This window comes from Dermacentor albipictus, chromosome 5 (genome assembly GCF_038994185.2).
Source record: "Dermacentor albipictus isolate Rhodes 1998 colony chromosome 5, USDA_Dalb.pri_finalv2, whole genome shotgun sequence".
In the NCBI taxonomy this organism is placed as follows: Eukaryota; Metazoa; Arthropoda; class Arachnida; order Ixodida; family Ixodidae; genus Dermacentor; species Dermacentor albipictus.
In genome coordinates, this window is record NC_091825.1 from 25266395 (window position 1) to 25287148 (window position 20754).

A 20754-nucleotide genomic window follows, 5' to 3' on the forward strand; every position below is an offset into this window, starting at 1 on the left:
TTACCGTATAGTTAGTACGTGCTATAGCTGTAATTTCATGTTATTTGTTACACCAAGGGCCTCGAATTCGGATGGGCATTAACTGGAGACATAACACAGATTACTAATCCTTAAAAAGTAATAAACATATAGAACATGTTACACAGACTTAGTAGCAACAAAAAAACGCAATAAGAAGCATGCGAGTACAAACAAAACAAGGAAGAGAAATATTAACATGAAGACAGTTTAACAAAGTGCAATGAATAATCCAACAGAAGAGTAAGAATAATCAATACTGACACCCCTCTTTCTTACCAGTTTTTACCAGTGTTTCTAAAAAAAATAGTAGTCCATGTGATATAACCTGCACTCATAAAGTACTTCTGTACAAACGAAGCCTGTCTTCAATTGTTCAAAATTTCAAAATAAAACAATATATACTCACAGTTCCGCCCGTGCGGCGATGCACCGATTGCGATAGCAAATTAGTAAATAGCTATACGAAGTAAGGATAGCAGCCATATAGCCCTCTGAATATTCGCTTGCTAACTAAATTAACAATAATAGAATATGAAAGCGCGACTGAACGAGCACATAGGAAGAAGCAGACACCGAGACAGCGCTGTCTCTGTCTGTTTTTACGTCGTAAGCCCGCAAACAAAGACGAAAAAAAAAACATAGGGGAAATACTTGTGCTTACTAAGTGAATTAAAGAAATGATACACTAATGGCAATAAAAGTGCATGAGAAAACAACTTCCCGCAGCTGGGGAACGATACCACTCGGCATTAAGCATGCGATGCTCTAACCAACTGAGCTACCGCGGCGCCGTTTTACCATCCACTTTCTTGGTTATTTATATTTTTACTACTAGAACTAAGCTTGGGAGTGTTAGCCAACGCCACCACTCACATACCTTGGCGGTAAGAAAAGGGGGTTAGCCGAGGGGCCCGATTTTTATTAATGATATCATACGAAGACAGCAAATTGCTGGCTTCTGATGCTTTCTTCTCGTTCATTACTTAAGGAGGGTCTCGAATCTGGCAACATTGATGCCTTCAGGTAGCATGCGTGGGTTTATTGACCAGTTGCCTTCACCCAAACAGATCACGTACGTGACGCCTCCGGCAGAAAGGATGTTCCACATCCGCCGCCAAGGTTTGTGAGTGGTAGCGCTGGCTAACACTCCCAAGGTTATTTCTAGTAGTAAAAACCTAATTAACGAAGAAAGTGTATGGGGAAACGCTGCCGCGGTAGCTGAATTGGTTAGAGCATCGCACGCGTAATGCGAATACGTGGGATCATTCCCCAGCAGCGGCAAGATGATTTTCATCCACTTTCCTTGCCTTCAATTAATAATTTCTTTAATTCTATTTTATTTCCCCTATGTTGTCCTTTTTGTCTTTGTTTGCTGGCTTCTTATGATATGATTCACCACTAGTGTATCATTTGGCGTTCCACAGGGCTTGATACTTGCCGCTTTAGTATTTCTCATTTATATAAGTGATCCCGCGAATAACAGCTTCCGAAGTCCTTCTTTGTGCTGACCATCGCGTGCTATACGAAGTAAACAGCTCCAACGAGTACCGCCTGAGGTATGAAAAGTAATTCCGCATGTTGAGCGCCTCCTGTGAAAACGGGCAAATTAGTATTAATTTAATTAACAAATGTTCTTTCCTTCTCTAACAGTTCATCATCGTTGTATTGTGACTATTCTTTTCTCCTCCTCCTTAAGTAGAGTGCCTGAGCATAAATACGTTCATGTTCTCACACGTATATCGCATTATCATGGTGAGTGCACGCACAGCCGCCTTCGCCATATGTGTCGTTCGGCTGTGTGGTGCGCTCCCGTGGCGCTTCTCATACTCCACAGCACCGAGTGATGAGCGCGGGAGTTCTTTTCATTAAGCGGGGCGTTGTAACAATGAGCCGCTTAAACCGCCTGTAGTTCAGCATGGCGGTCACAGGCAGCACAGCCCGTATACCTTTGATCAAGAGTGCACATGTAATAACCAGTAAAGCAGCTAAAAAGTTGGATATGTAAGGCTCACGCATTCTGACGCTCCTAAAAAACGAGGCTTACTGCTGTATAAAGCGCTCATGCTACCGATACTTTAGCTTTTTTATACCGTTTGAACTTGTACGACACTAGTAAAACTTAATCCTGGCGGGAAAAACAGAACGGTCGGTGGGTCCCCCGCATATTGGGAATGCGTTGTAAGCGAAGCTTTCTTTGTTTACTGGCATGTCGTCACTTTTGTGTGCAGCTCAACGTTCCTTGCTAAATGCGCGCTCTGCTCCAATTTCGTTCCCTTCTTTCTCCCCACTCGCCTGATCTTGTTGTCGAGTTCACTTATCGCCTCTTCTACTTGCCTGTTCAGGCACCTACCCTGCGGCACACTGGCCGTTCCGGGACTGGCCGACAATGTTCGCGTACTCAGAGGCCAAAGTAGTTGTATAGAATCAGCAAGACAGTGGCGGCCAGCTCAAGCAGAATGGGGGGAAGAAGCAAAAAAAAAAAAAGCTTCGAGTCCGTGTGCTTAACATGCCGCGCATGGGATCGCCTCTTGTCGCCTTCTGCTACTCTTCCTTCCTTCCTTAAACTTTGCACCCCTGTCGGCGTGTCGTTGTGTGCACTCTAAAATTCTATTTCAATATGGTGAGTTTTTCTTTTACATTAGCAACCTGTGCGCACTTAACATTCGCTAAGAAAATTTCTAGCCGATGTTACCGAGATCTCAACCCCCTCCCGCGGAACCTTTCCCCCACCGCATTAATAAATTTAACGTAACGTTTATCCGAAAACACTTGACTTTCAACATTTCTTACCTGGTACTGTGTGCTCTTTTCCTCTTAACGATTTTATTTCGGCACTTCATGCTACGATGTCATGTTCCAATATCTAGCTCTTTTTTTAAATGTTCGTGTTAATGTTCGTGTTAATGTTCGTTTAATGTTTGCTGCTGTATCGTCCTTTGCGATTTCTTCATTGCACCCACTGCCTGATATAGCCCTTGTAGAACTGTCGTATGTAATACAAATAAAGGCTGAATAAATAAATAAGATTGTGCTGGAGCTTGAACACGCCATGGTGAAGCCTGGTGGCGAGAAACGGTGATAGTTGGGTGGCACAAGCTAAAGCCCCTGCACACTGCTACCGCCGCCGGAAGCGTGAGCTGATGGAGGGAAGACTCAGCTTAATTGTTGACTCAGTTATGCTGTGGCCCGGGAGTATAACTAGTCTTGTTTGGACCGTTTGAGCATTCAGGTTTTATTTACAGCCTCAGCTGGGCGTTCAAGAGTATTAAAGTGTAGCCTATGTCGATGCTCATTGAGAAGGCGCTTCGTTCTTGGCCTATTTATGCGAATCGCAGGTGCGAACAGTGCGGTAGTCTCTGAAACTATCGTTGGAGCTGTTTATTTTAAAACTGCCGCATACAAGAATTTCGGGGTTTTGAAGTGAGCCTAGTGAAGTGCTATATAAATTTAAGCGAAAGCAGGTAGAATTCCATATACTGCCTGAAAAATGGTTGCTGGTATGACATGCGAAATGTAATTGGCTCTTGGGGTAAGGTACGTGGGATAGTTACAGCATGCATTATTACAAAAACGGCGCCGAATAAAACAACACACGAAGAAGGGAAACACGAGACAGCACGTAGGCGCAACCTGTGCTGCGTGCTGTCACGTGTTCCCCTTTTTCGTGTGTTGTTTTATTCGGCGCCGTTTTTGTAATCATGCTTAACCAACTAGCCCACCAACACATGCTCAGTTACAGCATGCAGTGAAGAGAGCGCAAAAACTTCTGCCTTAACGTCGTGACTTCATGTGTCTATGTTAGCGGGTTAACGACTACATGACAAATATGTGCGTATGCACTCACTATGATCCCTGCTGCACTGCGGAAAGATAAATGTACACAAACTGCATCACGCAATTTAGCGACGGAAGCACTTTCGTGACTGACCATCCGATGGCAGCCAGCGCCAACGCGTACTACAGAACGGGTCCGTCACGCTGCAGACACTAGCCGTTTATTTCGTCTTTCAATTAGTTATATCAGTTGATGGAATTAATGAATTCAGTCTCTGTGCGTAAAGTAAATGAACACCAATCGTGGCAGCGCTGTGAGAATGTGTCTATGATTTCTGCTGCGCAGCGTATGTAAACTTAGCGTCTCCCCACTTTCTGTGTCTACAGCGCTTCCTCCTGAACTGAAATCCTCAGCGCAGCACGACTCAAACAAAAAGATTTAACACAGGCCCTATAACAAAAAGTTATTCCATTCTGTCTTTATTCCAATCTCGTACCGTTATATTTACGTAACCACTGACGTAAGCATCGGGCGGTGATTCACCGCGTTATTGGAACAGCCCAATCAAACGCGCTGTCTTTGTTTATAGAAGGTAACTTTTTGCTTTCATAGTGAATAGCATTGACCGCTTGACAGGCTTTTGTGCGCAAGCATTCTTTGGCGAGTACCCCAGCCCCGTCACGGGAACGGTCTAATGCCTTCTATCTGCTCAAAAATGCGTAATTTGCAAAGCTAAGTCATTTAATCGTTATAGTAGTATAAATGTAGCTGATTGGTGCCTATATAAGGATCAGCAACAATTTAAACCTAAAAATAATATGAAAAGAGGATACCCATGGAGATACATACGGCTGCTTAGAAAATGCATGGGCAAGCTTATAATAGGAGTGAGGCAACTGAAATTTGGGGTTGAGAGAACTTCAAATGTCGCCTGGGCCAATTGAAATTTAGGGTTGGGGCCGCTTATATTAGGAGGTGGGATGACATTTGAAGGTGGCCTAGAGAGAGAGAGAAGGGAAGAAGGAGTTTTCTCGAAAATTTCTTTGCATATGTCTGTACGTATAAGTATGACGTAATCTGGGGTGGTGACTTTAACATTGATCTCCTAGCTGACACGTGCTTAACTAGGGAATTTCATATCCTGCTTCAGTCGCATGGTTGCTCAAGCGTTATCTCTGTTCCAACACAAGTAACCTATGCCGCGTCAACTTGCCTGGATTTGTTTATCACTAATGTTTCAACGGCTATCATAAAAGCCGGCGTTCTTTCGTGTAACCCGAGCGACCATATGCCCGTTTCTTTCTGTCTCAAACGATGCACTGAGAAAAATCGACAGCGTCTTTTCCCCAGCCAAGTGATTACACCAAACCGTCTCGAAACGTTTCGCAGACAGATTCAGTTACTTGACTGGAGCAATGTATATGCCATATGGAATACAGCAGCATTCAGCAGAATTCAGCATATGAGGAATTTCTACGTATTTTCATCACGTGTTACCAGGAAAACTTTCCTCTGCGAACTAGACGCAAGCGATCATCGCACATTCGCAAACCGTGGATCACGGACGACCTCTTTCGCAAAATAAAGTTTAAAAACATGCTCTATAACCAGTTTGTTAAGTCTCGTAATATAACCGATCTACACATATTTAAACGCTGCCGCAATAAGCTAACAAATGAGCTTCGGAAAGCCAAGGCCTCTTATGAATATGAATACTTTATGTCTTGTCAAAATGATAGTCGCAGAACTTGGAAAAAACTAAATGTTCTGTTAAACCGAGCGCCGTCGTCGCCTGCAAATATTGAGATTTTTAAAAATGGCATTATCATCCCGGATGAAGTGCTTCCTGATAACTTTAATAATTTCTTTGTTAATGCAGCTGGTTCATGTGTGCACAGAAATGCCACCCACTATGTTCAGGTCAGGTGCCCCGATAGTATATTCTTATATCCTACTACTGAGTCTGAGCTAGTCCATTTATTTTCTGAGTTACGTAATACCACGTCGTGTGACATTGACGGCATACAGATTACATCTGTAAAGCACGTCTTGAACATTATATCGCCTGTTTTAACATACATTTACAACCTCTGCCTGACATCTGGGGTATTTCCTGCCAAAATGCAGACAGCTAAAGTACTTGCACTGTTTAAAAAAGGCAATAAAACTGTGACATCTAATTACAGACCAATTTCAATACTTCCAGTATTTTCAAAAGGACTTGAAAAAATAATATTTCGGCGTATTTCAGATTTCCTTGAAAAACATAACCTGTTCACTGACTGTCAATATGCTTTTCGAAAGGGACGGTCAACCCAGCTCGCGTTACTAACACAAAAGGAACAAATATTGCGAAATTTTGAAAACAAGCTGCTCACGCTCGGGGTTCTTATCGACTTCAGTAATGTGTTTGACTCTATTAACCATGAACTTTTGTTAAAGAAGCTAGAGTACTACAGTATTCGTGGTATTGCTTTGGATATAGTGAAATCTTATTTGAAATTAATGGCATCTGCTCCCAGTTCAAGGAAGTAACAGTTGGTGTTCCCCAAGGAAGCATATTGGGCCCCCTGCTTTTCAACATATACGTTAATGACCTTGTTCTTGTCGATAGTGAACCTAAATACATCATCTATGCCGATGACACTACGCTGCTTTTTTCATCGAACAACGTTGAAAGCCTGGTTTCAACTGCAAACTCTGTTCTTGAAAAAATACGCAGATGGTCACAGGATAATGGCTTAAAAATTAACACTGACAAAACAAAAGCTATTTTACTTCAACCAAAAAATAAAAGTGTGAGCTTAGAGACCGACATTATAATAGGTTCTTCAACAATTGAGCTTGTTCAGTCTGCGAAGACGTTAGGTGTCTTTTTTGACAGTCATATGTTATGGACTAATCACATCGACTCCCTTGGAGGCAAACTTGCGCAAGTAGCTGGGGCGCTCTTCAGCTTAAGACCGCTGCCACGCAAGGTCAAACTTCTTTTGTACAACACTCTCTTCCTGAGTCACGTACACTACTGCTGCCTCGTATGGAGTACGACGTCTGCTACAAACATAAATCGGTTATTCTTGCTTCAAAAAAGGCCATAGGTAGTATCTGTAATGCTCCAGTAGACGCTCACACTGCACCTCTATTCAAACAGTTGAATTTACTCACACTGCATTCTCTGTTGCAGTTGAGGCTGTTACTAGCCTATCGTAAAGAAGCAAAACAAAGCCAGTCATACATCACATCGCTAGCACAACTAACTAGAAACAGAACAGAATACAGTACACGGTCACCTGAACACTGGTATGTGCCGCACCCTCGCACTAACTATGCTCTTCAAATGTTGTACCATCGCTTACCACGCCTATTAAACACGCCTAAATGTTATAACATAGATGTCACTTCCTGTCCTGTATCGCATTTATATGAGCATTTCAGTGACATTTGAAGATGATTTAATGGGTTGTTTGTGACTGTTTTCTGAAGTAGACTGTCGTCACACATCTCAGTTTGATATTAGCCTCTGTCAAATCATGTCTTATTCTTTCCTACAATGATTACCTTGTTCTATTGCTGCTTCTTTTCTAAAATACTGTACACTGTGGATTCACGTAGTTTCTAGGATTTCTATTGTTTCTCTTTCTTTTTTCCTTTTTTCTTTCTTTTCTTTCATTGCACTTCTGTTTGCTGGCATACTGCCTAAGCCAACTTGTCATTGTTTTTTTTTTCTTTCGCTTATGTATTTGTTTTGTCGGTTCTAAATCAGTGCCTGTGCCTTCTGCTGCTGCCCTCAGACCGGGTTTAAGGCCCGTCAAGTTGCTGCGAGCAACTTTTTCCTTAAATCCTCCATAAATTGTACGTTTATGGAAATAAAGGCATATATTTGTATTTGAAAGGCAAGGAGGTTAACCATACGGAGTCCAGTTTGCTACCCTACACGTGGGGAGGGGAATGGGGAGTGAAAGAGGAAGAGAGAGAACTTAAGTGCAGGATGTCTATAGTCGGGCACTCAAGTCTGTTGCCTTCAGGTAGCGAAAAAGCGCTCGAGCTGCTTTCTGGGCCAATGAACTGCGAGGCCAGGCTCCCAAGATCTTCGCTTCCGTAAATGGCCTGTCATCCAGTCTATTTAAGGCACACTGGAGAGTCTCACGTTGATTATCGAAGCGAGAACAGTGGCACAGAAGGTGACTGATGGTCTGTTCACACTTGCACTTAGCGCACATTGGTGAATCCGCCATTCCAATACGGTAGCTGTAGGAGTTGGTGAATGCTACTCCTACCCACAGCCGACACAGCAGTGTTGCGTCACGTCGTGGAAGGTTCGCTGGTAATTTAAGTTTCAGTGATGGGTCGAGGCTGTACAAACGACACGTAGAGTTCTGTGGTGTACGCCAGTAACTTAACGTGATGGTACGAGCGAGACTGCGAAGCTCTCTTGCAGCGTCGACTCTCGATAAAGGTATAAGGAGTGTCGGTGAGCCAGCCTGGGCACGTCGGGCAGCGTCATCGGCGAGGTGATTACCAATGATGCCACAATGTCCCAGCAGCCGCTCAAATACGATATCATGTCCTCGTTCAGAAGTGCAATGGCAAGTTTCGTTGATTTGTGACACCAGCTGTTCGTAATTGCCACGTCGTAAACTTCGCAAGCTCTGGAGGGCTGCTTCCGAGTCACAAAATAGTGCCCATTTGTTGGACGGTTCTTTTTAAATGTATTCGACAGCAGCGCGAAGAGCGGCCAGTTCGGAACCTGTAGATGTCGTTACGTGTGAAGTCTTAAACTTGATGACGACCGACTGAGATGGTAGAACAACGGCGCCCGTAGAATTTTCCGAGATGGAACCATCCATGTAAACATGGATTTGGTTAGCGTATGAACAATGCAAAAGTTCCAATGTGATCTGCTTGAGAGCCGCGGTGGTCAGGCTAGCTTTCTTCACTATTCATGGAACAGCAAGGTACACAGGAGGCTTTTTCAAGCACTACATAGGGGATGGTGTTCTTATTGCGGGTGAGTGCCTCAAAGACAAAGAGTGCCGGTTAGCCACAATTGATCTGGAGAACGCTACCTTGAGTCTTTTCTCAGGCAAGCGAGCGAGATGGTGGTCAGGGACTCTGGATATATGGCGAACATGCGCCCGGAGTGCGTCAATAGCTATATAGGTCATTATTGGGTGGTCTCTCGCGGTGGCAAGTGTTTCCACGGTTGAAGCATTTCGAGGTAGCCCCAGACATGTTCGAAGGCCTTGGCCTTGAATGCTCTGTAGGACATGGATGTTAATTTTGTTAGCATAGGAGAGCACTGGTGTGCTGTATCGCAAGTATCCTAGGAAGAGCGTTCTGTATAGTTGAAGCATAGATGCTACGGATGTGCCCCACGTTTTACCGGCAAGAAACCTTAGTATATGGGAGATAGAAGTAAGCCTCTTCTTCAAGTATGAGATGTGGGGGCTCCATGAAAGGTCTCTGTCTATAATAAGGCCTACGAATCGGTGAGTTTTTGCGTAGGAAATTGGTTGGTGGTCAATAGAAATGGGGTACCAGGTCATGGGCTTGTGGGTAAAAGCGACTAAGGCACACTTCTCGGTCGAAATGCTGAGGCATTGAACACGCAGGTACGATGATGTTAGGGTCACTGCTTTTTGGAGCCGTGCACGCACCTGGAGACGTTTAACTGCCGAGGCACATATGCATATGTCGCCAGCATATATGGAAAGGTTTACTGTATATGGTAGAACGTCGGCAAGTCCAAGGATTGCAAGGCTGAACAAAGTGGGGCTGAGAACCCCACACTGATCAAAGAGGGACGCCACGGCAAGTGTAATGGTCAGCGGTTCGGCCATCTGCACTGTGCACAAAGAAGGCTCTTTTGAATAGATAGTTCCGAATCTACAGAAACATGCGTCCACCAATTTTATTATTTTCCAGGGCATCAAGCATGGCTTCATGCGTTACATTATCATAGGCGCTTTACACGTCGAGGAATAGTGCAACCGATATACGCTTGTGGTGTTTTTCTTGTTGTACAAACGTGACGAGGTCGATGACGTTGTCAATAGAGGAACGGCCTCTTCTAAAACCAGCCATGGCCTCCGGGTATACGTTGTGGCGCTCAAGATACCACTCTAGGCGGGTGAGAGTCATTCTTTCCATGACCTTCCCAACACAGTTGGAGAGCGAAATGGGTCGGTAGGATGCTAGGTCAAGTGGGGACTTTCCAGGCTTCAGGAGTGGTATCAAGTGGCTGGACTTCCACCACTCAGGCACGACGCCATCATTCCATTCCATGGCCTAGCTTGAAATTTGGACATGGGCCAAAATAAATTTGGGGTTAGGAAAACTTCAAATTTGAACCTGGACTAAGCGAAATTTGGGAGTGGGCTAACGTAAATTTGGTGGTGGGTGAACTTGAAATTTGGGGATGAGCAGAGTATAAACTGTGGGGGTACGCTTACTTAGGAGGAAGCTTTAGCTCGGGTGCGCGTATCAATATACATGTAAAAGGAGAATTCGTTTTTCTCGGCAACAACTGCACCAAATTTGACGAGGTTTGTTGCATTCAAAAGACAATTTTCAAATCTAGTAACTGCTTGTCTCGAATTTTCGATTTAGGTCGCAAATTTCTTATTAAAAATTGCCAAACATCGAAAATTTTCAGGAAATGAAACCATCAAGTTTACAACTCTCTAACTCAGCAACGAAAGATGACATCACAATTCTGTGAAATGCATATAATAGTACATCTAAAGCGGACAAAAATGATGCGTCACACATGAACACAAAGAATGCTGTAATATAGAAATGCAGCTTTTGCAGAACCCTTGTACACAACGTAACAAATTTCCGTAAGACATAAAACAACATATCGAATTTGTCCTCTTTCAATGACCTAATGGGTACCGTTTACAGAACCAAGATATCTGTTCCTGATGCAGAGCTATTAATTTATAAACTTCGTGCTCCCATTTTTTTCAAACTTCCGAATTTTTGAAAATCTTTTTAACAACACTCAGGCCCTAAATCAAAATTCCGCTTCCAACAGTGACTGGAATTAAACTTTCCAGGGGTTATCTCAGAAGTGCGTTTTTGCGTTTTAAATATAATTGAATAGGCCACGTCGGAGTTGGGCCCGAGATAAAGCTTCCTCTTAAGTTCGCGGGTTGGCCAGCTTGAAATTTGGTGGTGGTCCAACTGAAATCTCGGCTTGGGCCAACTTGTCATTTGGGGGTGGGCCAGCTGAAGTTTGGGGGTGGGCAAACCTGAAATTTGATGATGGGCCAATTTGAAATTTGATAATGGGCCAACTTGGGCCAACTTGGCATGGGCCAAGTTGAAATCTAGGGGTGGGCAAAGTTGAAATTTGAGGGTGGGCTAAATTGAAATTTGAAGGTGGGCCAACTCAAATTTAGCGCTGTGCCAACTTGAAACTGGGAGATGTGCTAGCTTAAATGTGGGAGTTGGCAAACTTGAAATTTTATGGTGGGCCAAGTGAAATATTGAAATAGGCCAACTCGAAATCTGGGGGCTTGGCAAGCTAAATTTGGGGGCGGGTCAACTTTAATTTGGGGTGAGCCAACATCAAATTTGGACGTGGGCCAGCTTGAAATTTCCGGGTGGGACAACTTGAAATTTGAGGGTGGGCATACTTAAAATTTCCGAGTGGGCCAAGCTAAATTTTGGGATAGGCCAACTCGAAATCTGAAGGTTTGGCAGTTAAGTTGGGGGGCGGGCCAAATTGAAATTTGGATATGGGACAGCCTAAATTTAGGCATGGACAACCTTTAATTTGGGGTGGGCCAACTTGAAATGTGGACGTGGGACAGCTTGAAATTTCTGGTTGGGCCAATTTGAAATCTGCAGGTTTGCAAAGTTCAATTCTAGGCTGGGCCAACTTGAAATTTAGATATAGGCAAACTTAAATTTCGTGGTGGGCCATGTTTAACTTGGGGGTGGGCCAACTTAAATTTGGTGAAATCCTTATGCATACCCTGGTAATCTTTCGCTCGCACATACAGCGTACTGCGCGCTGCGACGATGTTATGTTTGGACTTTATATGGAACATCACGGCGATGGCGACGGCAGAAATGCGCTTGGAGCGTCCACACAATTGCTATCGCAATAAAATGCACGTAATGGGTGACTCACTATTAATAGTAAATCCTGCGGGTGTGAACCACTGTTGCGTGCCGTCTTGACCTTCTTTTAAATGTGCAAGCATGACTATGCCTACCGAGAGAGAAAGCCTGTCCGTGCTTCCCGTAAGTCCTTCATGTGTTGTATTGGTGGTACAAAACAAATGTCAAAGGAGAACAGTTTCTGTGAAGGCTTTCTTCAAAGATTTGACGACACTGGAATAAAAGCCATCTCTAGGACCACATATAAACAGTATTTTAATCATCAGGGAAATTCCAATGTCGGGAAAACTTAATGCCAAACACACCATGCGTGTCGGTGGTTGCGGGATTGAGCCTGCTGTTGGGCATTCCTTCACGAACCGAAATGCAACCGATCTCGGAGGGTTCATGCGCTTCACGTCGTGCAACATACAGATAAGCAGCAAATGGGTTGATAAGAATGATACGGGGTGATTAGTGATTATATGAGTCTAATCAGGGTTGAGAATGGTTCGACGCGGGTGGATAAGATACTATAGGACGAGGAGGACTTATATTGATCGTAGTAATTCTGGCAGTAATAATAAGCACCAATAACGGCTAGAGGAATTCGAAATCCCACAGGTAACGCCGGAAGAAGTAAAGAAAGCCTTGGGAGATATGCAAAGGGGGAAGGCAGCTGGGGAGGATCAGATAACAGCAGATTTACTGAAGGATGGTGGGCAGATTGTTCTAGAGAAACTGGCCACCCTGTATACGCAATGCCTCATAACGTCGAGCGTACCGGAATCTTGGAAAAACGCTAACATAATCCTAATCCATAAGAAAGGGGACGCCAAAGACTTGAAAAATTATAGACCGATCAGCTTACTGTCCGTTGCCTACAAACTATTTACTAAGGTAATCGCAAATAGAATCAGGAACACCTTAGACTTCTGTCAAGCAAAGGACCAGGCAGGATTCCGTAAAGGCTACTCAACAATAGATCATATTCACACTATCAATCAGGTGATAGAGAAATGTGCGGAATACAACCAACCCTTATATATAGCCTTCATTGATTACGAGAAAGCATTTGATTCTGTCGAAACCTCAGCAGTCATGGAGGCATTACGGAATCAGGGTGTAGACGAGCCATATGTAAAAATACTGAAAAATATCTATAGCGGCTCCACAGCCACCGTAGTCCTCCATAAAGAAAGCAACAAAATCCCAATAAAGAAAGGCGTCAGGCAGGGAGATACGATCTCTCCAATGCTATTCACAGCGTGTTTACAGGAGGTATTCAGAGACCTGGGGTGCGATCTTGTACGCGTTCCAAAATAGAACGGAGGCGGTCCGTTCCACCGAGTCGCACACGCTTGGTCAGTTTCAACGGTGTCGAACGCCATGACGTCAATTGTGAAGTGATATCTGCTGTCAATCATTCCGTGTTGTCTGCTATCGGACGAACGCAACGGAACGGACCGCCAATTTCGCGACGGAAAGAACGGACCGCCTCCGTTCGAGTTTGGAACGCGTACAAGATCGCACCCCTGGATTGGGAAGAAATGGGGATAAAAGTTAATGGAGAATACCTTAGTAACTTGCGATTCGCTGATGATATTGCCTTGCTTAGCAACTCAGGGGACCAACTGCAATGCATGCTCACTGACCTGGAGAGGCAAAGCAGAAGAGTGGGTCTAAAAATTAATCTGCAGAAAACTAAAGTAATGTTTAACAGTCTCGGAAGAGAACAGCAGTTTACAATAGGCAGCGAGGCACTGGAAGTCGTAAGGCAATACATCTACTTAGGGCAGGTAGTGACTGCGGATCCGGATCATGAGACAGAAATAATCAGAAGAATAAGAATGGGCTGGGGTGCGTTTGGCAGGCATTCTCAGATCATGAACAGCAGGTTGCCATTATCCCTCAAAAGAAAAGTGTATAATAGCTGTGTCTTACCAGTACTCACCTACGGGGCAGAAACCTGGAGGCTTACGAAAAGGGTTCTACTCAAATTGAGGACGACGCAACGAGCTATGGAAAGAAGAATGATAGGTGTAACGTTAAGGGATAAGAAAAGAGCAGATTGGGTGAGGGAACAAACGCGAGTTAATGACATCTTAGTTGAAATCAAGAAAAAGAAATGGGCATGGGCAGGACATGTAATGAGGAGGGAAGATAACCGATGGTCATTAAGGTTGACGGACTGGATTCCAAGGGAAGGGAAGCGTAGCAGGGGACGGCAGAAAGTTAGGTGGGCGGATGAGATTAAGAAATTTGCAGGGACGGCATGGCCACAATTAGTACATGACCGGGGTTGTTGGAGAAATATACGTGGGAAAGGGACCGAGCAGGTCTAATCCAACACGAAAGAACGGTTCCACAGGGACGGTGATCGGCTGGAGATGAGCGGCAGGTAGCACCTGAGGTGTCTTCCGACGCTGGCAGGGATCACAGGCAGCAACATAGCGTCGAACGGAGCGAGCGAGACCAGGCCAATAGAAGCGGCGGCGGACGCGGTCGTACGTGCGGGTTACCCCAAGATGTCCTGCAGTTGGTGCGTCATGCATCTGAAAGAGCACAGTCTGTCGTAGATGTTTTGGCACGACAAGAAGAAGATCAGGGCCATCAGGGAGGAAGCTCCTTCGGTACAGAATGCCGCTCTGGAGGACATATCGGCGAACGGATGCGTCGGTAGGTGTAGAGCGCAGACGCTCTATGAGTACTCGCAGCGATAAATCTCGGTACTGCTCATCGGCGATGTTAGCGAAGGCAGACACAGAGAAAATGCCGTCGGCGGTACTACTGTCGGCGTCGTCAGGCTCGTCTACCGGGTAGCGAGACAGGCAGTCAGCGTCCTTGTGTAGTCGGCCAGATTTGTAGGTGACAGAGAACGAATATTTTTGGAGGCGTAAGGCCCAGCGACCAAGTCTTCCTGAAGGGTCTTTCAATGAGCATAACCAACAAAGCGCATGATGGTCTGTCACAACGGAAAAGGATCGGCCATATAAGTATGGGCGGAACTTGGCAACCGCCCAAACTAGGGCCAGACACTCACGCTCAGTGATTGAATAGTTGCGCTCCACGGGTGAGAGGAGCCTGCTGGCGTAAGCGATAACACGCTCGTGGCCACGCTGGCGTTGTGCCAGTACTGCTACAATTCCGTGACCGCTGGCATCAGTACGCACTTCGGTAGGCGCAGAAGGATCGAAATGGGCCAGAACTGGAGGCGTTGTGAGAATGTCGATTAGATGAGAGAATGCAGAGGCCTCGTTATCGCCCCACTGGAAAGGAGCGTCTTTTTTCAAAAGGTCGGTTAGTGGTCGTGCTATGGCGGCGAAATTTCTCACGAAACGGCGGAAGTACGAACAAAGGCCGATGAAGCTGCGCACATCCTTGACACACTTCGGAACAGGGAAGTGCGTAACAGCATGGATCTTGCCTGGGTCCGGTTGCACACCGTTCGCGTCAACGAGATGTCCAAGGACGGTAATCTGGCGACGGCCGAATTGGTACTTCGATGCGTTGAGTTGTAGACCGGCTCGCCGAAAAACGTCCAGGACTGCTGAGAGGCGCTCGAGGTGCGTAGCGAACGTTGGGGAGAATACGATGACGTCGTCCAAGTAGCACAAGCACATGGACCATTTGAAACCGTGAAGAAGGGAGTTCATCATGCGTTCAAAAGTGGCAGGAGCGTTACATAGGCTGAACGGCATCACCTTGAATTGATAAAGACCGTCGGGTGTTACAAAGGCAGTCTTCTCGCGGTCGAGATCGTCCACGGCAATCTGCCAATAGCCGGAACGAAGGTCAATAGAGGAGAAACAGCGAGCACCGTGGAGGCAGTCAAGGGCGTCATCAATCCGAGGTAGGGGATACACGTCCTTTTTGGTAACCCTGTTAAGGTGCCGATAATCCACGCAAAAGCGCCATGAGCCATCCTTCTTTTTTACCAGCACAACCGGTGACGCCCAAGGACTACATGACGGTTCAATAATGTTCTTGGCAAGCATTTTGCGAACTTTTGCGTGAATAACTTGACGCTCAGCTGGTGACACTCGATACGGGCGGCGATGAATAGGAGGGGCATCGCCGGTATTAATGCGATGTTTGACAGCTGTAGTTTGGGCTAAAGGACGATCGTTAAAGTCAAAAATATCGTGGTAGGAAAACAGAACGCGGTAGAGTTCACGAGCGTGCTCGGAGGGCAAGTCGGGGGCAATCATTTTCCGTAAGTCAGCGATGGTACAATTTGTCGACTGCGATGGTAGAGGAGTATCGGATGAAGTGTCGTCTACTGCAATGGATGCTACTGAGTGATCCTCGAATGAACAAAGCTGGGCCAAAGACATCCCACGTGGCAGCACTTGTGTCGTCAAGCCAAAGTTGACCACTGGCAGGCAGACGCAATTCGCCGTAATAGATAAAACTGTATGGGGTACTGTGATCCCGTGTGTAAGGAGGACGTCTTGCATAGGAGCCGCGATGCAGTGACCGTCGGGGACTGGTGGGGATGACACTAGGTCAACGTAGGTCAGTGCCGAAGGTGGCAAGGAACTGAGGCGACTGGGGTGTGGTTCAGCAGGATCCAGAACAGGCAGGTCAAGACGGAGAGTACTGGCGGAACAATCGATGAGAGCAGAATGTGCGGAGAGGAAGTCTAAGCCGAGGATGATGTCGTGGGGACAGTGGGCGATGACTGTGAATAGCACGATTGTGGAGCGATCGGCGAAGGAGACGCGGGCGGTACACATACCAATTACGGGGGCTGTTCCGCCATCGGCGACACGGACAACAGGCGTCGTGGCGGGCGTGATAATTTTCTTGAGCCGGTTACGAAGGTCAGCGCTCATCACGGACAAATGCGCCCCAGTGTCTATGAGAGCAGACACAGAAACACCGTCGACTTGCACGTCAAGAAGGTGCAGATGAGTGGGCAAAGTCAGTAGAGGATTTGGTGGCGTAGGGAGCAATGCAGCGTCACCTCGAGGCGCTGCATCGTCTAGTTTTCCGGCTGGGAGCGGCGTCCGAAGGGAGTCGGCGAATAGGAGCAACGGGGCTGGGGAGAGCGAGATTGTCGTCGTTGGGGCGAAGGCGAACGAGAATAGGGGCGGTCCGTTGCAGGAGAATCAGTGGCGGCATTATCGGAGCGTGTGGCATAGGGACGAGAAGGGCCACCTGAGGGGCGAGAGTAGGCAGTATAAGTAGACCGGATCGGGGTACTCCAGCGACTACGACAGTGCCGAGAAATGTGCCCGATTCGATGGCAGTGGAAACAAATAGGCTTGTCGTCAGCAGTGCGCCATTCAGATGGGTTGCGGAAACGTGGTGGGTAAGAAGATGCGGGACGGGGCGAAATCGAAGAAGCCGGGCGGGTATCAGGGCGATGGGCCGAGCAGATAGTGTGAAGACCCATGTTTTCAAACTCCTGGCGGACAACTGCCTGGATCAGTGAGACCGTGACTGCAGATGTGTTGGTGGGACTGGAGTCGAAGGCAGCCGGATAGGCGGCCTCGATCTCACGCCGGACGATCCTGGTAACATCGGCAGTGTTGTTGGGACGAGGAGCGTCGGCACAGGAAGATGTCGCTGGGGTGTTGGGCAGACGGGCAAACTGCTGGTCAATACGTCGGCTTTTGGCGAGTTCCAGGAGGCGGCATTCTTTTATAACAGCATCCACCGTGGCTACGTTGTTGCAAACGAGCAAGTTGAAGGCGTCATCGGCAATGCCTTTGAGTATGTGGGAAACCTTGTCTGACTCAGTCATGTGGGTGTCAACTTTGCGGCACAGAGCCAAGACGTCCTGAATGTACGTGACATAGGGCTCTGTTGACGTCTGCACACGGCCGGAAAGCGCCTTCTGCGCGGCAAGTTGTTGACCGTAGGGGTTGCCGAACAAGTCTCGAAGCTGTGTCTTAAGTGAATCCCAACTGGTGAGCTCATCTTCGTGCGTGCGATACCAAACTCGAGGTGTGCCACCGAGGTAAAAGACTACGTTGGCGAGCATAATAGTAGGGTCCCACCGGTTATTGTGGCTGACGTGTTCATACAGGCGGATCCAGTCATCGACGTCTTCCCCATCTTGGCCAGAGAATACGCCAGGATCACGGGGAGCGGGGAGAGTGATGTAGGTCGTCGAAGTAGCAGCAGGTGTCGGAGCCGGCGGAGTCGGGTTGTCGTCGCCGGGAGCCATGAAGGAAGGCTCGACGTACCGTCCACTGCGAAGCTCCGTGACGAGGTACAGGGAACGTCCACCTCCACCAGATATGTTACGTAGGAAGACGCAGACGAAAAGCTATGTACAGATATATTTACAAGGAAAATACGCTGCGCTTGGCCAAGAGGCAACAGCCCGCGCTAGCTTCTAATCGTCGTCGTCGTCTTCACACTGCTGGCCTTTCGTGATCGCACATATTGTGCCGTAGCAATATGGGAGAGGCCTTTGCCCTGCAGTGGGCATAACCAGGCTGATGATGATGATGATGATGATGATGAAGGGCTGACAAGGGTCGGATAATATCCGAGGAGTTTTATGAGGAGATAAGAGTTGATAACCATCGGATCGATTACGATAAGGTTGATACCGACCGATAAGGATTGATATGACTCGGATCGAGTCCGATAAGGTTGATAACAACCGATAACGATTGATAAGGCGCTGTTGAAGCTTCCGCTAGTTGGTGCGAAATTCTTTTTCACCAGCGCAAAAGACAAGGATGAGACCAAGTACACATACACAGCGTTGCAATAAGTGTCGGCGTGTGCACATACATTGCTGTGTATATGCACTCGTCTGGTCGTTGTCCTTTGCGCTGGTGAAAAAAAAAGATTGATACGTGTTTATACTGGTCGGATCAAGTTTCATAACATTGATAGTGACACCGGGCTGCGTAAAGATGAGCAGGCGGCACAATGCTTACGCATACTGAGATAACTCCCAGGGTTTTTTTGTGTGAATGTTTGTGGTCGTTCAGTCTGCACTATACAACACGAAGATCGCCAAGAAAGCGATCTGACAGCGAAACATGAATGAATGCTTTATTTGTGTAAGTCAGTTAGGGAATGGTCACCAGAAGAAAGCTACAAAAATGTTCCTTGAGGACATCTTCGACCCAGGAAAAGATGCAGGGGCGTGGATCTTGCAGAGGCGCCACGCAGACATAATTTATGCATGCATGAAATGACGAACTCAAGATGCAATATGAATCATTGGGGAATGAGAGATGTATAACAAAATCGCAGACACGAAAAATATAAGCAAATCAGATACTGGAATGAAATACAGCCTAAAGGAAGCTCTTGAGCGGAAACGGAAAAGCTCCAAGATATTCTCGCAGCAATACCCCCCATAACCATATTGTTAGAAACCATTTTCTGCGCACGTGATAAGCGATGCACCTACAGCTGCGGCACCGTGTTGTGAGCCTCACCTGCACGACGGTCTCGTTGGAGACCTCGCCTAGGAAGGCCCGGCTGAAGGCCCCGTGCTGGTCCTCGTTCACCACTCCGACGGGCAAATTGGAGGGCTTGCCGCCCACGAACAGGCAAAACACGACGCCAACGCAAGACGGCACCACCAGCTGGAACACCACGGTGCTGCAGGGGCGATTGGCGCGTAAAACATTTGCGCCAACGACCATGCGACTGAAGTCGACACTACGGGGAATACGGCGCTCACAAAACAAACCCGTGTGATATTCAATGTATGTATGTATGTATGTATGTATGTATGTATGTATGTATGTATGTATGTATGTATGTATGTATGTATGTATGTATGTATGTATGTATGTATGTATGTATGTATGTATGTATGTATGTATGTATGTATGTATGTATGTATGTATGTATGTATGTATGTATGTATGTATGTATGTATGTATGTATGTATGTATGTATGTATGTATGTATGTATGTATGTATGTATGTATGTATGTATGTATGTATGTATGTATGTATGTTCGATTTTTAAATTGCGATATCCATTAATGTACGCAGCGCTGAGCGGACGACGACCGCGAAAGAGGGCACCAGGCTTGTCGCGCGCCTCGTGTCCTGCATTTCTGGACATGAAAAACAAGGAATGCGAAAACCAGGCATTCAGGAGGAGCCATCGCTATGAGGGACGGCTCAGCTTTGTAATTACACGGTAAGAGATGTGAACTGCGAGACAATGCGAAGCTACCGACACCTGACACGAACGACGCGTCACGTGGACGCCTGCCAAACTCTCTACGTGTCTATAAAACGCGGCTGGTAAAAGAGAGCTAGGTTACACGGGCTCAGCTTGGTAAGACGGGTCGTTTCCAGCCCACTGAAGAACGCAGTCATTTGACCATAGCTGAAGGATGTCAATGGGGTTTCAGTGGTTGCGCATAACTAACTGCACGATTAACTCTGAACGCATTTCTTTTCACGTTGTCTAGCGCTGGTGTTTTCGAATTGAATTGGAAACAAACTATGCCTCTACACTAATGAACTATTTACGCGTGAGCGTATATGCCGCCCCCCCCCCTCTTTGAAGATTCGCGGTGCGGGTATATGAAGCTCGGCGATAAATTTGGCGCAGCGCCAAGCGAAGGAGCTGTCACAGTGGATGACGGACGACCTAGCTAAGAATAGGCAGGTGGCGCAGCAGATGACGTCATCGGCACGGCTGGCGTAATAATTCGGCGCTCGGAAAGGCACGCGATCAGGGGCAGAATTCACTGAGCGAACTTACGATCAACCTTTGGCGCAAGAAAAATCTTACGAGGAAAGCGTATTCACAAAGCTAAAACTGTTCGCAAAATCAACAAGCGTGCAGTGCCCGCCGCTGCAAAGACAAGCGCTGTAGTCGAAAAAAATAAGTGTGCGTAAGG

General features: G+C 46.5%; 1 protein-coding gene across 4 annotated transcripts in view; it reads right to left on the reverse strand.

The window, feature by feature from the left end:
- Positions 1-20754, reverse strand: part of LOC135898293 (ABC transporter G family member 23-like) — a 222863-nt gene that overhangs the window by 91604 nt on the left and 110505 nt on the right. For all 4 annotated transcript variants that reach the window (XM_065427162.2, XM_065427161.2, XM_065427164.2 and 1 more), the window contains one exon: positions 19324-19489. In XM_065427162.2, the coding sequence (XP_065283234.1) occupies positions 19324-19489 (166 nt within the window). The remainder of the gene's footprint in view (positions 1-19323; positions 19490-20754) is intronic.